Source organism: Mus caroli, unplaced genomic scaffold (genome assembly GCF_978045245.1).
Source record: "Mus caroli unplaced genomic scaffold, Mus_caroli_1 scaffold_20, whole genome shotgun sequence".
Classification (NCBI taxonomy): domain Eukaryota; kingdom Metazoa; phylum Chordata; class Mammalia; order Rodentia; family Muridae; genus Mus; species Mus caroli.
This window is the reverse complement of record NW_028227275.1, coordinates 43,496,642-43,516,630: the sequence shown is the minus strand read 5'-3', so window position 1 is coordinate 43,516,630 and position 19,989 is coordinate 43,496,642. Positions and strand designations below refer to the sequence as shown.

Here is a 19,989-nt window from a genome sequence, read left to right as displayed (position 1 = left end):
AGAAAGAAAGAAAGAAAGAAAGAAAGAAAGGAAGAAGAAAGGAAGGAAGACAGGAAGGCAGGAAAGAGAGAGAGAGAGAGAGAGAGAGAGAGAAGGAAGGAAAGGAAGAAAGAAAGAAAAGAAAGAAGGAAGGAAAGCAAGGTCTCCCCTGGCTTTGTAGCAGCTATTGAGACCTCCATTAATCACACATTGTCAGCAGGTAGGGCAATTAGTTTGTGGGCAGCAGTTGGGGCCCATTTGTATGGCAGGGGGAGGGAGAGTAAGGAGGGAGTGCTCCAGGGTCTGACAGAGTGGAATCCTCACATCCCTTTCCACCTGCATACCTGTTCTGGCAAAAACTTAGTTCATCGTTAAATCCCTCATGCCCCGGTTTAGGAGAAGAACATAGGAAGCCTAAGCATAGAAGTGGATGAACGTGAAGCTCAGAGTCTATGTCACAACGTTCCCACTCTCTTTCCTCTGAGTGCTCTGCAATTCCTTCTTAAAATAAAGAACAATGGCCTTTAAGCTTTCTGCAGTAACCTCTTAGTACCCAACTATACAACACCACCCTCCCATGTCTACAGATGCTAAGCAGCTTCTCACCCTACTTAGATACTAAGAAAGTACAGCATCCGAGGACCACTCAATTGGTTCCCAGGATAGGAAGAAAAAGCTGTTATTTTTATCTGCCTTGAAGAATAGCAAGTACAGCTATGGTTCCCACCCTGGTCGGGAGTGGTCCTCACTGTACCTGTTGGCCAAAAGCTGGGATCTGGTTCCTGAGGGTGACGTCAGGTAGATGGCCAGGTCTCCCCTCCGTGGGTGTGTGATGGTAATACGCACAACTACATGCTCCAGGTAATTGACGTGATGGTTGGGATTATCCGAGCAGCCTGTGGCTTTGTAGATGGAGCGCACTGCACTGTTTGGTCGAATGGTCCTGGCAGGAGAGAGAGTATGGAGTTTGAACAAAAGACATGGCCTAAATCAGTGACCTCAGGGCTTGAAATGAGAGTACAAGACACAGGCAGCAGTTGTCCCCTGGATATTAGAAGACAACAGTGCCAGACACTCAAATAACTGGGCCATTTAAAGGGAAAGATGCAAGTGAGAGGAGATGGGGAGCCAAGGGCTTTTTATCTGTAATAAGTGCTAGGTAAATAAATCCTGATTAACTTCCCCACTCCTTTATTTTTTTGCTGTCTCACTCTGTTCCATGAAAGAGATAAATGGGGGAAATTTAAAAACCAAACCAAGCCACAACTTTATCCTATTTTCATTTTGCTTACTAACACACTTCCTCCAGGATTATAAGGCTGTATGTTCATCACAAACCATAAATACAATTCACAAAGTTTTCCAGACAGAGAGGTTTCTGACAAGAAAGCTAAGAACTCTAGCAATACCCCCGAGATGAATGCTGTCCTATGGGTCAAGCACCCGGGAACCACTTCATATCCTGCTGGGCAAACCCTGCAAATGCAGCCTCTGAGTGTGTGCAGCTAACACTGGGGAACAGGCCCATGACTCTCAGGGATCGGCAAATGCACTTGCTATCTAGTTTACCATACTCTTTGGTGACCTACATAGTATGTGGTTAAGTTCAAGGAACATAAAGATCTGGAGAGTTCTTGATTCAACAAGCAAGGACACGGACAGGTAGGAAATGGAGAACAGCCCACAAGTACAGGGTTTGGAAGGGACGCTTCCCTTAGAAGGATCTTTGGGTATAACATTCTATTTCAAGTTATAACTACACTAGAAAGAAGCCGCAGATAGATGCATCTAGCTTCCATGTTTTACAGCACTTGTGTGGGCCTCATTTTGGGGCGTGTCAGGTTGTGGCTTAGGTAGCAAGCATTACTTGATTTGTCGGTCTGTGCTTTCCACACACACGTGCTGCTGAGGAACAGTTGTCCACTTCTCTGCTTCCATCACCATGGCTTCGGCATCCATCAGTCCAAATCCATAGAGATGGCTCACTGTGGAAGGCAAGAGGTAGGTCAGTTTTACTGTGGCTAGATCTACCTTTGCTACCCACACTGACTCATACTGCCATTCAACAGAGACCCTAGCCATAACCTAGGGGATCCTGATCATCTGTCTAGCAAGACTTGAGAAGCAAAACAAATGATCATAGTAAGACAACAAGATCAGTGTGCATCATTCGCTGATCCTGCAATATTACTAGCAATATAATGATCATGAATGAATTGTTCCTACATGTTAGACACTAGTCTACATTTTATATTAGTCCTTCTGACAATCCAAAGATGCTAGTGTGATTACTATCATCTCTCATGGATGAAGAAACGAAGATACAGAGAGATGCTTCTCCAACGTGATCAGTGACTCAGTGTCTAAGCTGGATTCCAACCCATACTATTTGGATCCAAGACTCATTTGGATCAAACCATTTGAATTAAAAATGAGGACATCATTGATTTTATGAGATAAAATTACTAATAGCTTTAAAGAAATATGAGAACATATATAATTTCTCAGTGTAGGTAGAATTCACAGGTAAGAAATATCAACTTTCTGACATATCTAGTAATTAGGTTAAATACCTTCAAAGGCATAAATCATTGCCTTTCTTTTAGCGTATAAAAATTCAGTAAATTATATACATAAAATATTTGGAGGTTTTTAGACTTTTTTTTTTACCAGCTTCTTGTCTTAGAATCCATTAGTTTTCAATTAGAATATGATCGATCTAAGATGACTAGAGATGAATTTGCTGTAACTGTCTCCGACATGTCAGTTAAATACAGAATTGTTTTACTGATGGTGCAGTTACACATTCAGTTCATTCTAAAAATACTTTTAAATCCCTGTAGAATATGTAAAATCTCCATTTTAATTTAAACCACAGCCATATCTTTATCATCAACAGAAAGTTAAACTTCTGATTTTTCTCATTTTTTAAATTATTGCATTAACTATTTTATGAAAAATTTCCCATACCTGCCCATGTCTATGTGTTGCTTAAATTCATAGTTCTTTAGGATACCATGTTGTACAAATTTGAAAAGCAACCTCCTCACTTAGCTCCACTTATTCCCCTCTGTTCCAGTGTTTGGTGAAAACCTTACTGACTTTACCTATATAAAGCCCTTGGTCTAACTTTACTTATTCCTCTTTTCTACAGAATAGATTCTGTCTATTCTTTGCACTCCCAAACATCTAGCTGATTGTCTACTTCCTAAAGTGTTCTGGGGGATCAATAAAAAGTCAAGAGTTTCACTGAAATTCAACCAACACTGTCCAGCAGTCTTCTTTGCAGTCCCATGACTTGTGAATCCACCTGCCTTTCTGCTCACCCCTCTGTCCACTCTCCATCCCCTGCTTCCTCTGCCCATCCTCCATCCCATGGGGTCTCTGTGTGACAGGCACTGCACACGCACTACAGAGCCATATCACTGATAACTGAAAATGAACTCATCAGCTATCATGTGTCCTCGTGCTGCAGCTTCATTATAAAATGCTTAATGGAGGGAGTGGCCTGATGGTCTTTTATATCCAAACTTAGTGATAGTTTGGTTCATGCTGTTTGATAATCATATAATACTTAGCAAACAAGATGAGTGAAAAGAAGAAATAGAGGCTGAAAGGACATGACTGTTCCTAGGTATGGTGGAAGAGAAGGTTCACTGTAGACAAAATAGAGAGCACAACCTGAGGCAGGGACATCTGGGAGAATCCAGAGTGGACATGCCCCCAAGCCATGTGAGGCAAGGTCCAGCAGGGGAGAGGGGAGAGCAGCTGCCAACCAAGAGACTGGTCAAGAGAATAGACAAAAAGACCAGGTAACCAAACTAGTTGGACTATATAGGGAAAGGCAGTTGGAGGAAGAACAATCCAGCCCCAATACCTGGGTTGGAGAGTGAGGTATGGGGCATGCCAGCCAGAAGGGCCCTGTCAGAGGTAGAGACTGAGGGATGTTGGAAGAACCTGGCAGGGGCCCAGATCCACTTTGGTAGGGTAACTAAGCACCATTTGTCCTGAGTTTGAGACCTACTGCAAAATGAAACATTTCAGCTGCAGTTTCCTTGCTTTAGCATACTATGATGTAACCTGCCATGGCTCACTGAGTAGTATTATACAACTTCTCAGGTGAAGAAAACCCACACATTATTTTGTAATCAGGTCCTAAGCCAGATAGGCCATACCAAATATATAAAAACAAATCTACCTTGTCATGGCAAGAAGACGTATACTTACAACTTCTATTATTTATGAATTTTTCTTAAAAAGGTTTTCTTCATTAAAAAGCAAGTTGATTGTAAAATAACTTAAGTATACCAAGGAAAGCATACAAACAAATGAAGTCATTAGTAACCTCAACCAAACGGGTAACTCCTATGAATAATACCAATACTTTGCTTCAGTTTGATCATGTTTTATGAAGTTATTAAAAAGAGAAAGAGGAACATTAAATACAAGTGAGATTCCAAATGGGAGTGCACATGAAGACTGAGGGCAAGGAGGGCAGAGAACAGGTAAACCAGCTAGCAGGAGAGTTTCATCCCAGTCTTCTAGTCCATGGTCAGAAGCTACAGTTTACACTAACCCATGCTATGTTTTATAAGGGGGCAGGCTGGCTCTCTGAGCATAGAGATGATAACGAGATAGAAAAATCTAAATTATCCTGGCTTGGTTCATACTGTATGCATGTACTAAAACACTTCACTCTTCTCATAAATATGGACAGTTATTATTCCATGCTCATCAATAAGATTTTTTTGAAAAGAACTCTAAAAGAAGGGCAGCATAAGGAAATAAACTGATGGAGATCTTTTGTGAATTCTCCCCTTATTTAACCACTGCCCAGATGCCCAATATCCTTTTATTACATATAATCTTAAGTGTTTCCTTTCCCTGGGGAAGCTGAATTTTTATCAACAGTGCTATGGTAAGTTTTATACCTGTCACGTATCCCCTATACTTCTGGTTTTAAACTAGCACAACTTATCATTTTATTTCAGCTCAGTAATAAGACTGAAGGTTTGATTGGCATGTGAAGGGGAGGATGTGGGGGAGAGCAACAGCTCTGGAAGGTCACTTCAACCCCTTGGGCAGTTCTATCCAGGAGCACCTGAATTTAGTTCAGCTATGTTTACCATGTTCCTCTGTATGCCCCCGCCCCAAAGCTGTCCAGCTAACACCCACTAGAGCACGTTAACGACGAGGGTCATCAAATATCACCTACACTTCATGCACGCTAGGCAGCCTCTTGGGTTAAGTAGAAAAGCTACTTATGAATGGCTACATGTTTGCTTCTTCTTCCAATTTCATTCCTACCCTCTAGGGACATGGCCTGTTCAGGAAGCATCACGGTAGATGTAAAGAAAGAGGCCGAGGAACTCAACAGCAAACAAACAAACAAACAAACATTAGACTAGTGTCAAACAATGTGGAAACTAGAATAGACTAATGGAAGTGGTTGAGTCAGGAATAGAGATTTTTAGTATTTTGAAATACTCAGAATTGTTTCAGAAAGTGATGCACAACTGAAGAAAAATATGATGTTAATTCTTTTTATCTGTTAATTTTTCTTGTTGGCAATGTATCAACTCTGTGCAGCTTGATAGACCATTATTTGTCTTGTTGATAAATACCAATGAGGAAATAATTAGACAGTGATGTAAGGAGCCGCCTTCACATTCGCCATTACAAGATGGCGCTGATGGCACTGACACCCGTGTTCTAAGTAGTAAACAAGCAAGCTGCGCATGTGCCGGGGTAGCTTTCCACGCCATGTGCTCTGCCTTTCCCGTGACGACAACTCCGGCCGATGGGCTGCAGCCAATCAGGGACCGACACGTCCGAGGCGGAGGACAGTCCTCCATAAAAGGGAGAGGGCTCCGCCATTTCTCTCTCTCTCTCTCTCTCTGGCTCCCTCTCTGGCTCTCTTCGCCACTGGCTCCTGATGGGGTAAGCAATAAAGCTTGTGCTGCAGAAGATTCCGGTTGCCCTGAGCGTGTTCTTACCAGGGGAACAAAAGCGCGGGCAATACAGTGAAAGTATTGGACAGATAAGCTGTTTAAAAATGTGGTGTCAGGAGGGGAAATAACACAGAGCAGCTCAGAAACAAGAATGAATTTTAAAATATAATGTAAAGTTTTCACACTCAAAATCACCTCAAATTCAGAAAAGCTGATTTTCTTTAAATATGCGAGTGGTGTCTTCACTCACATGCCCATCTCCATTGATGAGCCACAAAGCACAGGGTGTAAGTTTTCTAGCAGCGACACGGTGTCTTGTTTATATAAATACTTACAGGATAAAGGAATAGAACAGGTAAAAAGCTAAGAACTCACCAGTAACAGGTAAGTGCATTAGAAAACTGTAATGGAGATACAGGACTTTGTTTCTTCCCCTTGAACTTTTGGGAAGTCATCAATATCTTTTGAAATTTACTTAAGAGTCAGGGCACACAGTTTACCCAAGTACCATGGTGGCAAATGGACTGTGCAAACAGCTGGTTGTGGCAGGGCCACTCTATTGCTCAAGGATACTTATTAATTACGCACCTCATGCCAAACTCTGAACAAAACTTAGGCCTGAAAATAATTTCTCAAATCAAGTAGAACTCATTCTATGCAAGAAACAAAACTTCTGTAAGCAGGGTAGTAGTATTAATATGATTAGGGATCCCAATCCGAAACTCTCACGCCTGTGAGTACAGTGAGCAAATATCCCCTTCCAACACAACCATAGTTAACATTCAGAAATCAATTATTATAAGGATATTGAGGGAACAAGGCATATGTTTAAAAGTCCTTAATGATCTTGAGTGTATTTCAGGAAAAAAAATCATTTTTTAAAAAGTCGTGTGAGGAAGGGCCAGCTCTGATTCAGTATATTCAGGAGGAGGGAGCTGAATATTGCTCATCACTTGAATTTGTCTCTTTGGACTGTGTGCAGATTTATGCCTTTGTATGTGTAAGTTAGCAATGGAGAATTCATAAAAAGGCCTCTGGAAAGCAGCTCTGCTTGCAAAAAGTGATATTGTCTAGTTCTGGCGGCATAATGAGCTTTAATTCAGAGTTATCTAAAAGCTTACTGGCTTGAAACAGCCAGACAGACAAGAGAAGGCAGGAAGATTGATAATACTCTCTGGCAGGTGTATTTCCATTTTCTGATGAGACCAGAAGTGCTGAGAGAAGTTAATCACTGAGCACACCAGTAAGCAACCATGTGATTTGAAAGCAGATACTGTTAATTTAAGCAATGGCTTCAGCTAACGGTCTACAAAACCAGGTTTTAAAGAGAGCTAGGAAGTTCATCCGGGAAGAAAAATAAATGAAGTTTCTGTACACAAGAGGCACAGCACTTTTTTTTTTAAAGAATTTTTTTTGTAAGTTTTTGAGCTTCCTGAAGTGATGGAGGGCCTTTCTGCTACCAGCTGTCAGATGTGTAAAATGCTTCGTGCTATCCAGTGCCAAAAACACAGCAAGCATCCAACACACAGGCGTTCCATACGGAGCCTGGAAGAGATGGAACCATTTGCCTGGGACTGAAGGATCATGCAAATAGAGTGAGTAGCATCTATCCACAAGAGCCTTTGAAATCTAACAGTAAGAAATCTAACAGGAAGGTCCAGCTGTCATCTTCCAGTGAAGTCTGATAGGACGCTCTCCAGATAGAGGTCCAAAGGGATTAAGTGTCCAGGTTGGCTCAGGATTATCTTGACACCTCTCCCTCTCCACCTGTCTGTCTGTCTGTCTGTCTGTCTGTCTGTCTGTCTGTCTCCTTCTTTCTTTCTCTTCCTTCTTCTGCTTCTTCCCCCTGTGTAGCCCTGAATGTCTCTGAACTTGCTCTGTAGACCAGGATGGTCTTGAACTCAGAGATCTTGCTTCTCTGCCTCTGCTTCCCAAGTGTGATTCAAGGCATGAACCACCATGCCTGGCTTCAAGCTTGACTTGAAAATCAAAAGTTCGGTGCCCTGGGAAATATATCATCATGGGCAGACTAAGAGCTGGTGTTGAGGAGTGGTACAGAGCTCCACTCTCTTCCTATCCATTGTTTGTCAGCCTGAACCAAGGCTGTGCTTATTATGCTGAGCATAACCACTAAGGTGTAGAACATGGCTGACTATTTGGAAGTTAACTTCAATGTATTTCATCAATAGAAAATGGATGTACTTAACCTAAAATCCAGAATCTGAAGTTCAGTTCCCAAAATCTGAACTTCTGTAGAAGTGACATGGGGTTGATGGGAAATTCCAAATCTGGCATTATGCAACAAGTTGCAGTCAAGATGCAAGGGCATTGTGGTGTTGTATATGATTACATTTGACTCAGGCATAAGGTTTCCAGAAAGCTTAAACAAATTTCTTGTTTATGCTTGTGCCTTCTCCTCATGATTCTGTATTATACGCCAAGTATCTCCAAGTCCAAAACACTTCCAATCCCAAGGATAAGGCATGCTGAGCCCGCATAAGCTAATAATTGGCCTAATTAGTTATCATGTAGCTTAGATGGGATGTGGAAATCTACTGTCTATTTAACATCATCCTGAACAGGGTGATTATTTGTGTTCTCAGCCAAACATGAGTGAAGCAATAATGCTAATATATAATGAAAGCAATTAAAAGCATCAAAGTGTATAATTACTGCAAGTCTAAAAGTATTTCCAAAGAGTAAGAAATCCTTCAAAAGGACAATAGCTGTAAAGGAAGCTGCCACAGCCTGGTATGTAGTAAACTCTTCCAAGACAGCATCAACATATATACATATGCAAATACACACACACACATATACACCAATCACATATAGTCATGAGGTAAGCTAAGTAGAAAGCATCCAGTTATGCTTCTACTGGATGGATGCTTAGGCTTTCGTTAGATGCAGAAGCCATGACTGAACCTCCAGGTTAAATAATCGATGAGGTGGATAAGATGTTTTTTGGCTCAGTGATGATGCCAGAGTGTTCTACAAGAACCACCAGGTTCAGTGCCTTGTAAAAGAGTGGACAGCAGGGGACAAGGGGAGTGGAAATACTACAGAGACCAGTGGGGAGGACCCCACCATGGGAGAAATGAATGTTGCCCATGCCTGTTGGATGTCATCTACCATCAATCAATTTACCTGTAAGGAACACTAGAATAAAAGTCATTTACCTCAATTCCTGGCTTGAGGAGGCCATTTGATCTGTGTGTGTGTGTTGGGGTGTGTGTGTGTGTGTGCGTGCGCGCGCGTAAAAATCAACTAAACATCAAAGAGCTGCCTGCAGCTGTTGGAGACCTAGCACATTTGGGCTGTTTGTTCCTCAGTGTTCTGAACCTCATTCTCTGAAGAGCTGCCCCAATTAGGGAGCATTCCTTGCACCCATCAATCAAATGTCAGGAAGGGGAGAAAGGCAAGAAATAGGGTCTGTGACACTGTCTTTATTTATTTTTTTAAAGATTTACTTATTTTATATGTGAGTACACTGTCACTGTCTTCAGACACACCAGAAGAGAGCATTAGATCCTATTACAGATGGTTGTGAGCCACCATGTGGGTGCTGGTAATTGAATTCAGGACCTCTGGAAGAGCAGTCAGTGCTCTTAACCACAGAGCCTGTCCAGCCCTGGGGCACTGTCATAAGGTATCATGCCCCATGTGTGTAATGTCAACGCCTAATTAAATACTGCTCTTTTCAAGCAAAAATGACCAGTGGAATATGAAAATATCATATGTAAGTTTTGAGGTTGGCAAGGGAGCTCTTTGTGTTCCTGATGTTGGAGTTTCACAGCTGAGCATCTGGACAGGTGTTCTCAGCATCTCCATGGGTTTCTTTGTTTCCTCTCCTTCTCTGACATGCCCTCAAGGTCGACATCGCAGACTCCATGGGAAAGTGTCAGGAGCTTCTTAGGGAAGGGGAAGTACAGTTCCAATAACTTCTTCTGCCCCATGGTGCAAAGTGCAGTCTCCAGAGGGGATGGGAGGAGGGGGTGGGTGGTACAACAAAGGAGCTGGAACCTGCATTCTTCGACATGGTTTGTTTTTGTTTTTCCCTTGTTTGTCATGAAATCCTGGGCTCTAGTAACAACTCCAAACATGCCAGCCTGCACCAGTGTTACTGACAGCTTGCACAGGGACGGTTTCCAGATACTTGGCTGTCTGCTGGGGCTGCACTTCAAAACTCCCCCTGGGATGGGCTTGCTTAGCAGCTGTAGGTAGTCAGATGGTCTCATCATTACAAAGCTGAATAGTCAGAGTTTAGAAAACATTCTGGCCTCTCTTCTACACATTATGCATATGTGTGTAATACACATATACACAGTTTATTATAGATGCATATATAAAAATGCATATTTACTATTTGTTTAACTTGTGGCGCTCTCTGTATGTAAAGCATAAAAGGTCAAATTATTGTTATTTTTTGTTATGCCCAAGTCTCCTTTATTTATTTCCAACATTATTGAAATAAGCAAATCATTTTTAAGGTGCTGAAGTATTTCTTAAGCAAAGGTGGGGAAACTATTTCGTCAGTTTGGGGAATTCCAGCGTAACCTAGGTCATATCTGGATGTTAGTTTTGCTTGTTTGTAGGAACATAAAATTATCTCTAGACAACAATGAGAATATTAAAAAATATATATCCCAGAGGCTCAGGATGCAAGGCTAAAGGATAGTTGTACCGAGCACGTGTCTGGTCCCCAGACTGTGTCCTCCTGGTGTGAGAGTTGAGTCACTGACCACAGTGATATTTCCACTCAGTAGAGAAAGTGCTGAGATTGGTCACTGGACATCCCATCCATTCATAGATCCTTTTGCTCACCTAGTTCCAAGCCCTTGCTCACTGGATGAACTCAAACCATACAGCTGAGCTCTTCAGCCTCCTTGTAGGAAAGCTAGCTGACTCCCTATGCTGAGTTCTCAGCCCATTCCTTTCCTTCTTCAGGTCTTTAAGAACACTCCTTGTAATGGAGTGGGAAACAACAAAATCCAGCTGGGAAAGAAAACAAGAGCACTGGGATAGAAACAAGGAGAGGAGCGTGAGGGGTGGGGAGGGGGAGGAAGGAGACCAGGAAGAAGGGGACAGAAAGTGTCTGAGGTTGACCCTTCTCTTCAGAGCTCTCAAAGAACTCTTTTCAGGGAGTCTTAGGAATAACTGTGGCTAATGGAAGAAGAGAAGATTCAGTGACAAAAGCTATCTTTGCATCATAGAAAGCACAGAGATAGGCAGACTGGCCATATTAGTAGCATGAGGAGGCAGGAGACTATGGTCAGCAAGATATCTACAGAGCCTGTTCACAGAGCAGGGAGTGGGCATGGACCTGTAAGGAATCAGAGCAATGAGGCAGTTTTTTCAGACTATTGGGACATTCCACTTCTGTAAGGACAGAATATGACAGAAATGTAACCGTAGTATGTCTCTCCTTCAAGAAGAGCAAGGTGACATTTCAAACAGAGAGTCAAGGTCCAACTGGCAGAGCCTGTGAAAGATTGTGAGCTGACAGACAACTGATAAGGATAAAGTGTTTAGAGTAAGTTCCTTATCAAACTATAGGACAACATGCATTTTGAGAGGGGTTTTGCACACACACACACACACACACACACACACACACACACACACACACACACTTGAGATACACTAGTGCTCAGGCACCCCATTTGTATTTCTCTAACGTTCTAGTGATGACTAGGTGGTGGCAAGGACAGACATTCCTTTAGGGCTAGCCTGGCAAAATAGGCTTTGGCACCACAGGATATGAGCAGGATTCCCCAGTGACCTTTTCTTTATCACAAAGCACAAGACAGTAGAGTGGGCAGCACAGTAGGCAGTGCTAATATCTTTTAGTGTGCACCACCTTGAATATTGTTTATTTTCCTCAAAAAACATTATGATTTATGAATTAGAATATGAGTATATTCTTTCTCCTACATCATGCCCAGATGGTTACTTCTTTAAATGCATATTACTTAAGGTGGTAATTCTATAAATTATTAGGATAGAATCAGAGCTTTCCTGAATTGAGGTAAAACAAACAGACAGACAAACAGACAAATGAACAAAAAACAAAGCTAAAAATACCTCTCCAACATTAAGCCAACCCTGTCATTTCAATGTACCAAATTAACGTAGGAATTGCATTGAGTTGAAAGTTGAATAATTTTATGCATTAAACATGCTTCTTAAAAGTAATTTACAATGCAATAGTGTCTGGGTTTGGTGGCTGATTATGGGATGGATCCCCAGGTGAGGTAGTCTCTGGATGGTCCATCCTTTCATCTTAGCTCCAAACTTTGTCTCTGTAACTCCTTCCATGGGATAAAGAGGTTATTCAGCAATTAAGAGCACTGGCTCCTCTAGCAGAGGCCATAGGTTCTATCCCCATGACATGGTGGCTTCCAAACGTCAGTTATTTTAGTTCCAGAGTACTGCATAAGCATTCTGTCCTCTGAAAGCATCAGGCACGCATGTACGTGGTAAACAGACATACATGCAGGAAAAACAGCCATATGCATAAGATAAAGCGTAAAGAAAAAGATACATACAGATGAAATTTTAAACAAGAGGGAAATGTTATTTTACATATGTATTTTATTGCCTGCCAGTTAATAAAATCTTAACAATCATATAAACAGGATATGTTATTCATATTTTGCAGAAGAAACTAATTTTCATGGATATTAAAAGAACATGTATGAAGGCCTGGACCCCACAGTTAAGTCTTCAGAACTGCTTCTGCGTACACATGTACTGGTTATTTTGCTTAGGATTTCTTCCAACTAAGTTACTCAAATAACTGAGTGAACTGCATAGAAACTGCTTTCTTCTTCAAAACTCATTTAAATATCACAGAAGAAGAAACATGTGAGGCTTGGAACCCAGTCTAACATCTGGCCCATCATGCCTCTTCAGTTCTTACTGAGAAATGACCTTCTCAGCCATTTCTACCAGGGATTTTCCCTGCATGTGAAGAGGTTCATCTGGAAAAGATACTTTATTTTATAATCATCCTTGGGACAGTCTTTTTTCTTTTTCATTAGATCTAAGCAGGCATGCAAACATGCAAGATGGACACTGAGTGCCAAGGAGCAAGTTCCACTTGTGAATAATCATGATGCCCTTCTTCTTGGCTCTTTCAAGGATATTGGGGAGTTCAAGGTGTAACATCTTTTGTGGTGTCACCCTATAAAACGAAGTCTGTTGTAGCCATTACTGGGATGTGTGATGGAAGTTTAATTGCTTTGAAGTGCCATGGGCTAGCAAGGCATGAACATGTGTAAGGAAAACAGAAGTCTGGAACAATTTATTTCACAGCAGATGTATCCACATGGATTTTGCAGTGTGATTGCCTGGCATGTTACTACGTGCTGCCAGCTAGCTGAAGTAGCCTTAGGAAGTCATGCAAAGAATTGGTGGAAGACTAATCTACAGGATTTCTTTGTGACTTGAGATCATGTCTGTGTTAAAGACATATGTACCAATAACCTTCTTGATAATGCCAAGAAAGATGGGCTATGACCTCATTTGGAAAGAGGGCTCCTGTAGGACTCCTTTGCCTCTTGTTCATCTTATGGACCATGAACCTATCCTGACAATGCCCAGATACCTGTCTCATTGTGGATATAGCAAGTTATAATTCTAAACTCTGATGAGCTACATGTAAATGGTTCTGCAGTGTATGCCAGGAACATGGGTGCCAGTGTCAAAACACAGGCACATATGAACTTCAGCAAAAGCATTCCCCCATTGTTTTCCTTAACTCATTTTTCTTCCATGCTTAGAGCTCTACCTGTGGTAGAATCCATTCTTTCTAGAAAAGATGACCTAGAGGGAAGAACTGCTCAAGACAGATTGATGAGATCCATAAAATGCTTCAGAGAGAGCCTTTTTTCTCTCGCTCTGTTTTCTTGTAGCTGCACATGGTGCTGTTTTTGAGGACTGTTCACCCAAATAGGAATGATATTCAACTGGATCCCCAGATGAAATAATTACCATTTAAATTAATAAAGTGTTGGTCTCATTTGATTGCATAAAAGGTCTAATGTACACAAAAATATAAGGAGAAGGGCAATAAGAGTTTGGTGTGGCACTTGCATTCACATAAGAGCTGGAGATATGCCTTCAACTTCTGTCAAGACCTAGCAATAGAAGCAGTAATGAACTAGCTATAACTTAATAATGCTGGGTTATTCTATTAATGAGTAGGTTCTTTGAAAGTCAAGATTGAAGCAAAGGAAAAGCTAGAATGAGTGACATCAGAGCAATTAAATATTACTCGCTCTAATGCACTTGGTTTCGGGAGTGACTTCCAGGTCAGGTTTTAGTTCCTACTCTACAGCTCAGTCTGACGTCTTTTGCAGGATTGCAATCTGAATGACCAACCAACAGCCCTTTCCAACATTCATAGGACATCTGCACCATAGAGTTCTGTCCTGTGATGTCAAATGATATGTGACTTACTCATGGAGGATTTTAGACTTCTAAGATACATACTATTGGACTGTGGGGCAAATCTGGACACAAAGCTTGGGCTCTGAAGTTACCTCAAAGGACAAAATGGAAACAAATGACTTTAAACTATTATATTAAGAAACCAAAAGAAAGCAAGTACATTGCAGCCCCTGGAGGTTTCAACACACACACATACACACACACACACACACACACACACACACACACACACACACACACAGAATTCAGAGTTATCATAAACTCTACATTTCTTATCAGTCTATCTGCCTAGCAATTTTACAGCAACTCAAGATTCAGACCAAAATTACCTATTTTCCTAAATATTTACGAAAATCACATGGGAAGCCCAAGGGCTACAGCTGTATGTTAAGATAGGAATTCAGCTCCTGAAGTTAAGCGACTTCCAAAGACTGTACTTAAGAGTGGCAAGAACTGCAAATACAGAGGTGGATGCTCTCAGCCAACCAGTGGACTGAACACAGGGTCTCCAATGGAAGAGCTAGAGAAAGGACCCAAGGAGGTGAAGGGGTTTACAACCCCATAGGAGGAACAACAATATGAATCAACCAGTATCCCAACAGCTCCTAGGGACTAAACCACCAACCAAAGAGTACACAGGAAAAGACCCATGGCTCCAGCTGCATATGTAGCAGAGGATGGCCTTGTGGGACATCAATGAGAGGAGATGCCCTTGACTTTGTGAAGGCTTGATAACCCAGTGTAGGGGAATTCCAGGGCAGGGAAGTGGGAGTGGGTGGGTTGGTGAGCAGGGGGATAAGGGATGGGATAGGGGTTTTTGGAGGGGAAATGAGGAAAACGGATAACATTTGAAATGTAAATAAAGAAACTATCTAATAAAAAAAAAAGAGTGTCGAGAACTGAAAGGAGTTTGGGCAAAAAGGATCCATGAAACCCTCTCAATGCATAACTTCTCGCTGCCATTTTTATAAAAGTCATTTTTTTTCATGTTCTTTACTGTGGGCTTATTAAAAACCCATCTCAAAAGGTATCCTAAAAAATAATAATAACATTACATGGCAGAGATCATAATAGAGCACACATCTGTAATTGTTCCCGTTTTGAAGGAGTCTAATAAAGAACAACCCTTTTTTTCCCCTTGAATGTCAGAGGTCTTAAGGTCAAGAGTACAAAATCACTTACTAGAGAAATGAAAAACAGTCACTGCCAGGGAATCTGCCCATTTGCCATGTCCGTGTCATTTTGTAGGACATTTCATAGAACTAGTGAATTCATACCAATAACTCAGGAAATAAAACTGTCATCAGATTAGTATCTAAAATAACCCTGCTTGGAAGTCATTGCTATTACCCAACTCATTGTTTTGGGGTCACTAAGTGGCTCAAAAATGTACTTCAGAAGAAAACTCCCTGTTTCATGATTCAAGTAGCTCTGCTCTCTGATTTTCCTTATATTATTTTCTTTATTATATCATGCATGCCTTCCATTGTACTCTGGGCTCTTTAGGCTCCTTGCCCCGAACTACAGCTTCTCCAACCGGTCTCCTCTATTCCAATGCCAAGGCAACACAAACAACAGAACACGCTTGCTTGGTGTAATAAGGCAAGACACCATACGACAAGTTATGGTTCTCAGCCATTTTGTGACCCTAAAGCTCTCAAAATTCCATGCCTATCATTGGATTGTTTATGCTTCAGATTCGTGGCATTGATAAAGCTAGTTAGCATAATCAGGTTTTGTTCTCTTAAACACCTCTGAGCCTGGGGATTGTTTCTCAACATCCACGTAATCTCACACAAAGCAGAAAGCACTATTAAGGAGGCTACCCATTTATCCAAAATCATTTCAGTGACCCCAAGTCACTGAAAATATAAAATGAAAACAAGAACTCAGATGGGAGGAAATAGCAAAAATTATGAGAATAGCAGTATACAGGAGATATGTAGAAAGTAGTGGGGGTGGGCTGACAAATGGGGTCAGCAAATGCTTTCCACTAACCCTGATCACCTGAATTCCATCACTCTCTGACTTCAACCCTTGGAATCCTTATGGTGGAAAAAATCAACCTCCTCAAGTTGTCCTCTTACCACTACACATGTGTTGTGGAATGTGCATGTCCATGTGCTTCAGTACCTACACACACAAATCTAATAAAAAAAGGAGCAAGGCTCACATGGGAAGGTGACAACAAGGACAACAATACACAGGCCATTCACTGGTCTAAGAACATAGGTCCATCCATATCAGTTTTGACATGCCCAATTTTTAAAATCCAAAGACAGCAGAATACTAATGAAATATATTGTGGTAGACTAATGAGTAACATATAGATGATAAATAATCATACTTAAGTATGTCCTCTGAGGGAAGAACTGTACCAAATTCTCTCTACCCTTCTTCTCAAAGACAGAGTATTTTATAAACTGCCTGACCACAGCTCCTGATCTTCTAGCTTCTGTCTCCATGGAGTGTGCTCTCAGGCCTCAGTGCTAAGTTCTTTAAATCTCACCTCTTCTCTTGTTATGTCACTTCCTTGCTTTGTAGACAAGTCTTGTACAGGTTACTTGCCTCACCTGTTAATGGCCTTGTTAATGTTCAAGACCACACCACCTCCAGTGACAGAGGGTAAACAGAAACACAGTTTCTTGTTTTGAATAACTCCAATAAGAAGAGGCTGATTGAATTTCAAAATAGTCTCTCAGTGACATGTGTAAATGTATTCTGATAGGATTGCATCTTGACTGAAATTCTTGCCATTTTATTTTTGAATTGGATTCAGAATCAGTGGTTCAGGAAATCCATTTCATTATTTTCTAGCCCTCAGACATTTTAGACCAAAGTAGGACTCTCCTGATGACTCTTAAATCATGGGGATCAGAGCTTTATGGCTTTTATTTTAGCTTGAGATATCAGAATCACTGTGAAATATCACGATCTACCACTCTTAAGGAGAGTCAAACACCTCTGCTGAGAGAAGAGTTAAAAGGGACTAGGGGTATCAGTTCATCCTCTCTTGAAGTAGTAATTTAGTTTCTTCAGGGAATTATAGAGATGTCAACTCTCTCTTAAGCATATAAGCTTCGCACACTGCAAAAACTAGTTTTCTGCTTACAACTTTATGTGGCACATTGATAGCTAAAGAGTCAGTAAGAGTTTTCTTTTCAGATTCTTATCAGCACCTATATAGCTGCAACAAATTAGAAACTGTGAGATTTAGAAGACTGAATTCAAAGTGATATTTAAACATTACAACATGAATGTCTGGTATAGAGATGACACAAATTATGCAACTACAATTTTATTCTGTTTTGAGAGGAGGGAGAGGAAGGGAGAGAGAAAAATCAGAGGTATAGTGTATGTGTGTGTGTGTGTGTGTGTGGCCAGGTGTCATGCAAGTGCGTGTGATCTAGGATTAGAACCCAGGGTCTTGCACATGTTGTCAAGCCTTCTACTACAGAGCACATTCAAAGTCCTGAAGGTGGGTTTATTCAGTACAAAACTATGAGCATTTGAAATTCATAAGAACATAAAACTGAAGCAAAGCTTGACCAACAGAAACCTGACCAATCTAATGCTACCACGCGATGGAAGACCAGCAGGGAGAAAACTACATTTTTATTCTCTGAAGATAATTTTAGGCTTCATACTTTTAGTAGTTAGCTATCCATAGGGTACAGTGAGTATTCTGGTGACAAGAATTTAGATTAAGTAACAACTAATCTGGGCTTCCTGTCAGGGACATACCATATAGGTGTCTAGTCAAACCATCCACCAGACAAAAGGAATAAAAATAAGATCCCCCAATAGTGTGTGACTCACATCAGTCTGTGGATGAGCTAAAAGAGAAGATCATGCATACCAAAGTCAAGAAATACAAGAATGAATAAATATGACAGGAATATAAGTTCAATGGACACATTGCTAGAAAGCATAGATCGAGGAGGAAAAAAATTTAAGAGTTATCTTCAGTAAGCAAATCTGTCAGTAGGATCAAATATGTCTACTTACACTACTTTCCAGTAACAATTGTCTTATTTCAGCAAACTAGAGTCCCACTGCTGACTCAAATGCCCTTGTTCACATTGACAAGATCAACAGTGTACTGGCTGGGTTTGTGTGTCAAACTTTACACAAGCTGGAGTTATCATAGAAAAAGGGACCTCCCTTCAGGAAATGCCTCCATGAGATCCAGCTGTAAGACATTTTCTCCATTAGTGATGAAGGGTGGGAGGGCCCATTGTGGGTGGGTGGGTGGTGCCATCCCTGGGCTGGTAGAATTGGGTTCTATAAGAAGTAAGCTTAGCAAGCCAGGGGAATCAATACAGTAAGCAGCATCCCTCCATGGCCTTTGCATCAGCTCGTACCTCCAAGTTCCTGCCCTGTGTGAGTTCCTGTCCTGACTTTCTTTCGTGATGAACAGCAATGTGGAAATATAAGCTGAATAAACCTTTTCCTCCCCAACTTGCTTCTTGGTCATGAAATTTTGTACAGGAATACAAACTCTGAGTAAGACAAACTAAGTTATTTTGACTTTACTTCAAAAATATGAAATACCAATTTAAAGCACTGTGCATTCAAACATTTTGAAACATACATCAAATAACAACAGTAAATCTACAGGCAGGTTGTAGAGATGCAGATGCAATATTATTTAAATAGCAAATCATAAAATAAAATGAAATAAAATTTACCCTTTCAAGTGACATCACATTAGAAATTACTTTTTACTCTTAAAACAAAACAAAACAAATCCAAATTTTCATTTTGATTCAATACATGGCATGCTTAATGGTTTCAGTATTTTTGTTTTTTTTTTTAAATAAGTGTTACAAACTGAAAGGCAGGTAGTTACTAAAAATATATTGTAATGTCTTAAAATTACCATTCCCTACCAATGGAAATGCAATGATGGCAATTAAAAGTAAAAAAAAAAATGATTAAAAGTTAAGATTTGAGAAGCTAAGAAGTCATGTTAGACTATCAATTGTTTTTTACCACGGTGGGTAACCAGTTAGACATTAAAAAAAAATCTAGTAGTTTAGTGGTGGTCCAGGAAAGAGTCAGTGGGGACAGGGGGGAGGTTTCAGCGACATGCTGGTAGAAAAACAGAGACTTACATAGTCTGGGTGGACAGTGAAATGGAGGGCGTGGCAACCTCGCTCACTTAGTGGTCATTTTTTGAGTTTCAATGACTTTTTTTTTTCATTCTTTCGCCTAGTAAAGATGACAGAAGGTCCTAATTTATTATCTGATATCTACTTCTGTTCCTAGATATAAGAGAGTTTAACTGTACACAGTCATATCATCCAAATACAAATAGTTTGATTCAAAGAGATGTTCATGCATTCTGTAGGATCACAACCACATCCTCAAAGCACAGCTCAGGATTTGGGGAGGAGAATCAACTACAAAGTCTGGGCACTGCAAGGACAGAGGCACGGCTGGTTGTGGTCTCCTACGCGTAATGCAGCAGAGGAGAGAAGAGCCCAAGAAAAGCTATTGTTTTTTTTTTTTTTTTTTTCTCCCAGAAATGCTCTGATCCCCAGACTATAGAAAAAATCTTTTGGATGAACATCATGGGCAATCTTCTGGGCGACAGTGTTAG

At 40.8% G+C, this 19,989-nt stretch overlaps 1 protein-coding gene across 4 annotated transcripts in view; it reads right to left on the bottom strand.

The window, feature by feature from the left end:
- The window catches only part of Pcsk5 (proprotein convertase subtilisin/kexin type 5), a 417,146-nt gene that overhangs the window by 167,728 nt on the left and 229,429 nt on the right, over positions 1–19,989 (bottom strand). For all 4 annotated transcript variants that reach the window (XM_021151578.3, XM_029472674.2, XM_021151579.3 and 1 more), the window contains exons 11-12: positions 1,847–1,964; positions 734–922 (exon numbers count right to left, since the gene is read on the bottom strand). In XM_021151578.3, coding sequence (XP_021007237.1) covers positions 734–922; positions 1,847–1,964 — 307 coding nt within the window. The remainder of the gene's footprint in view (positions 1–733; positions 923–1,846; positions 1,965–19,989) is intronic.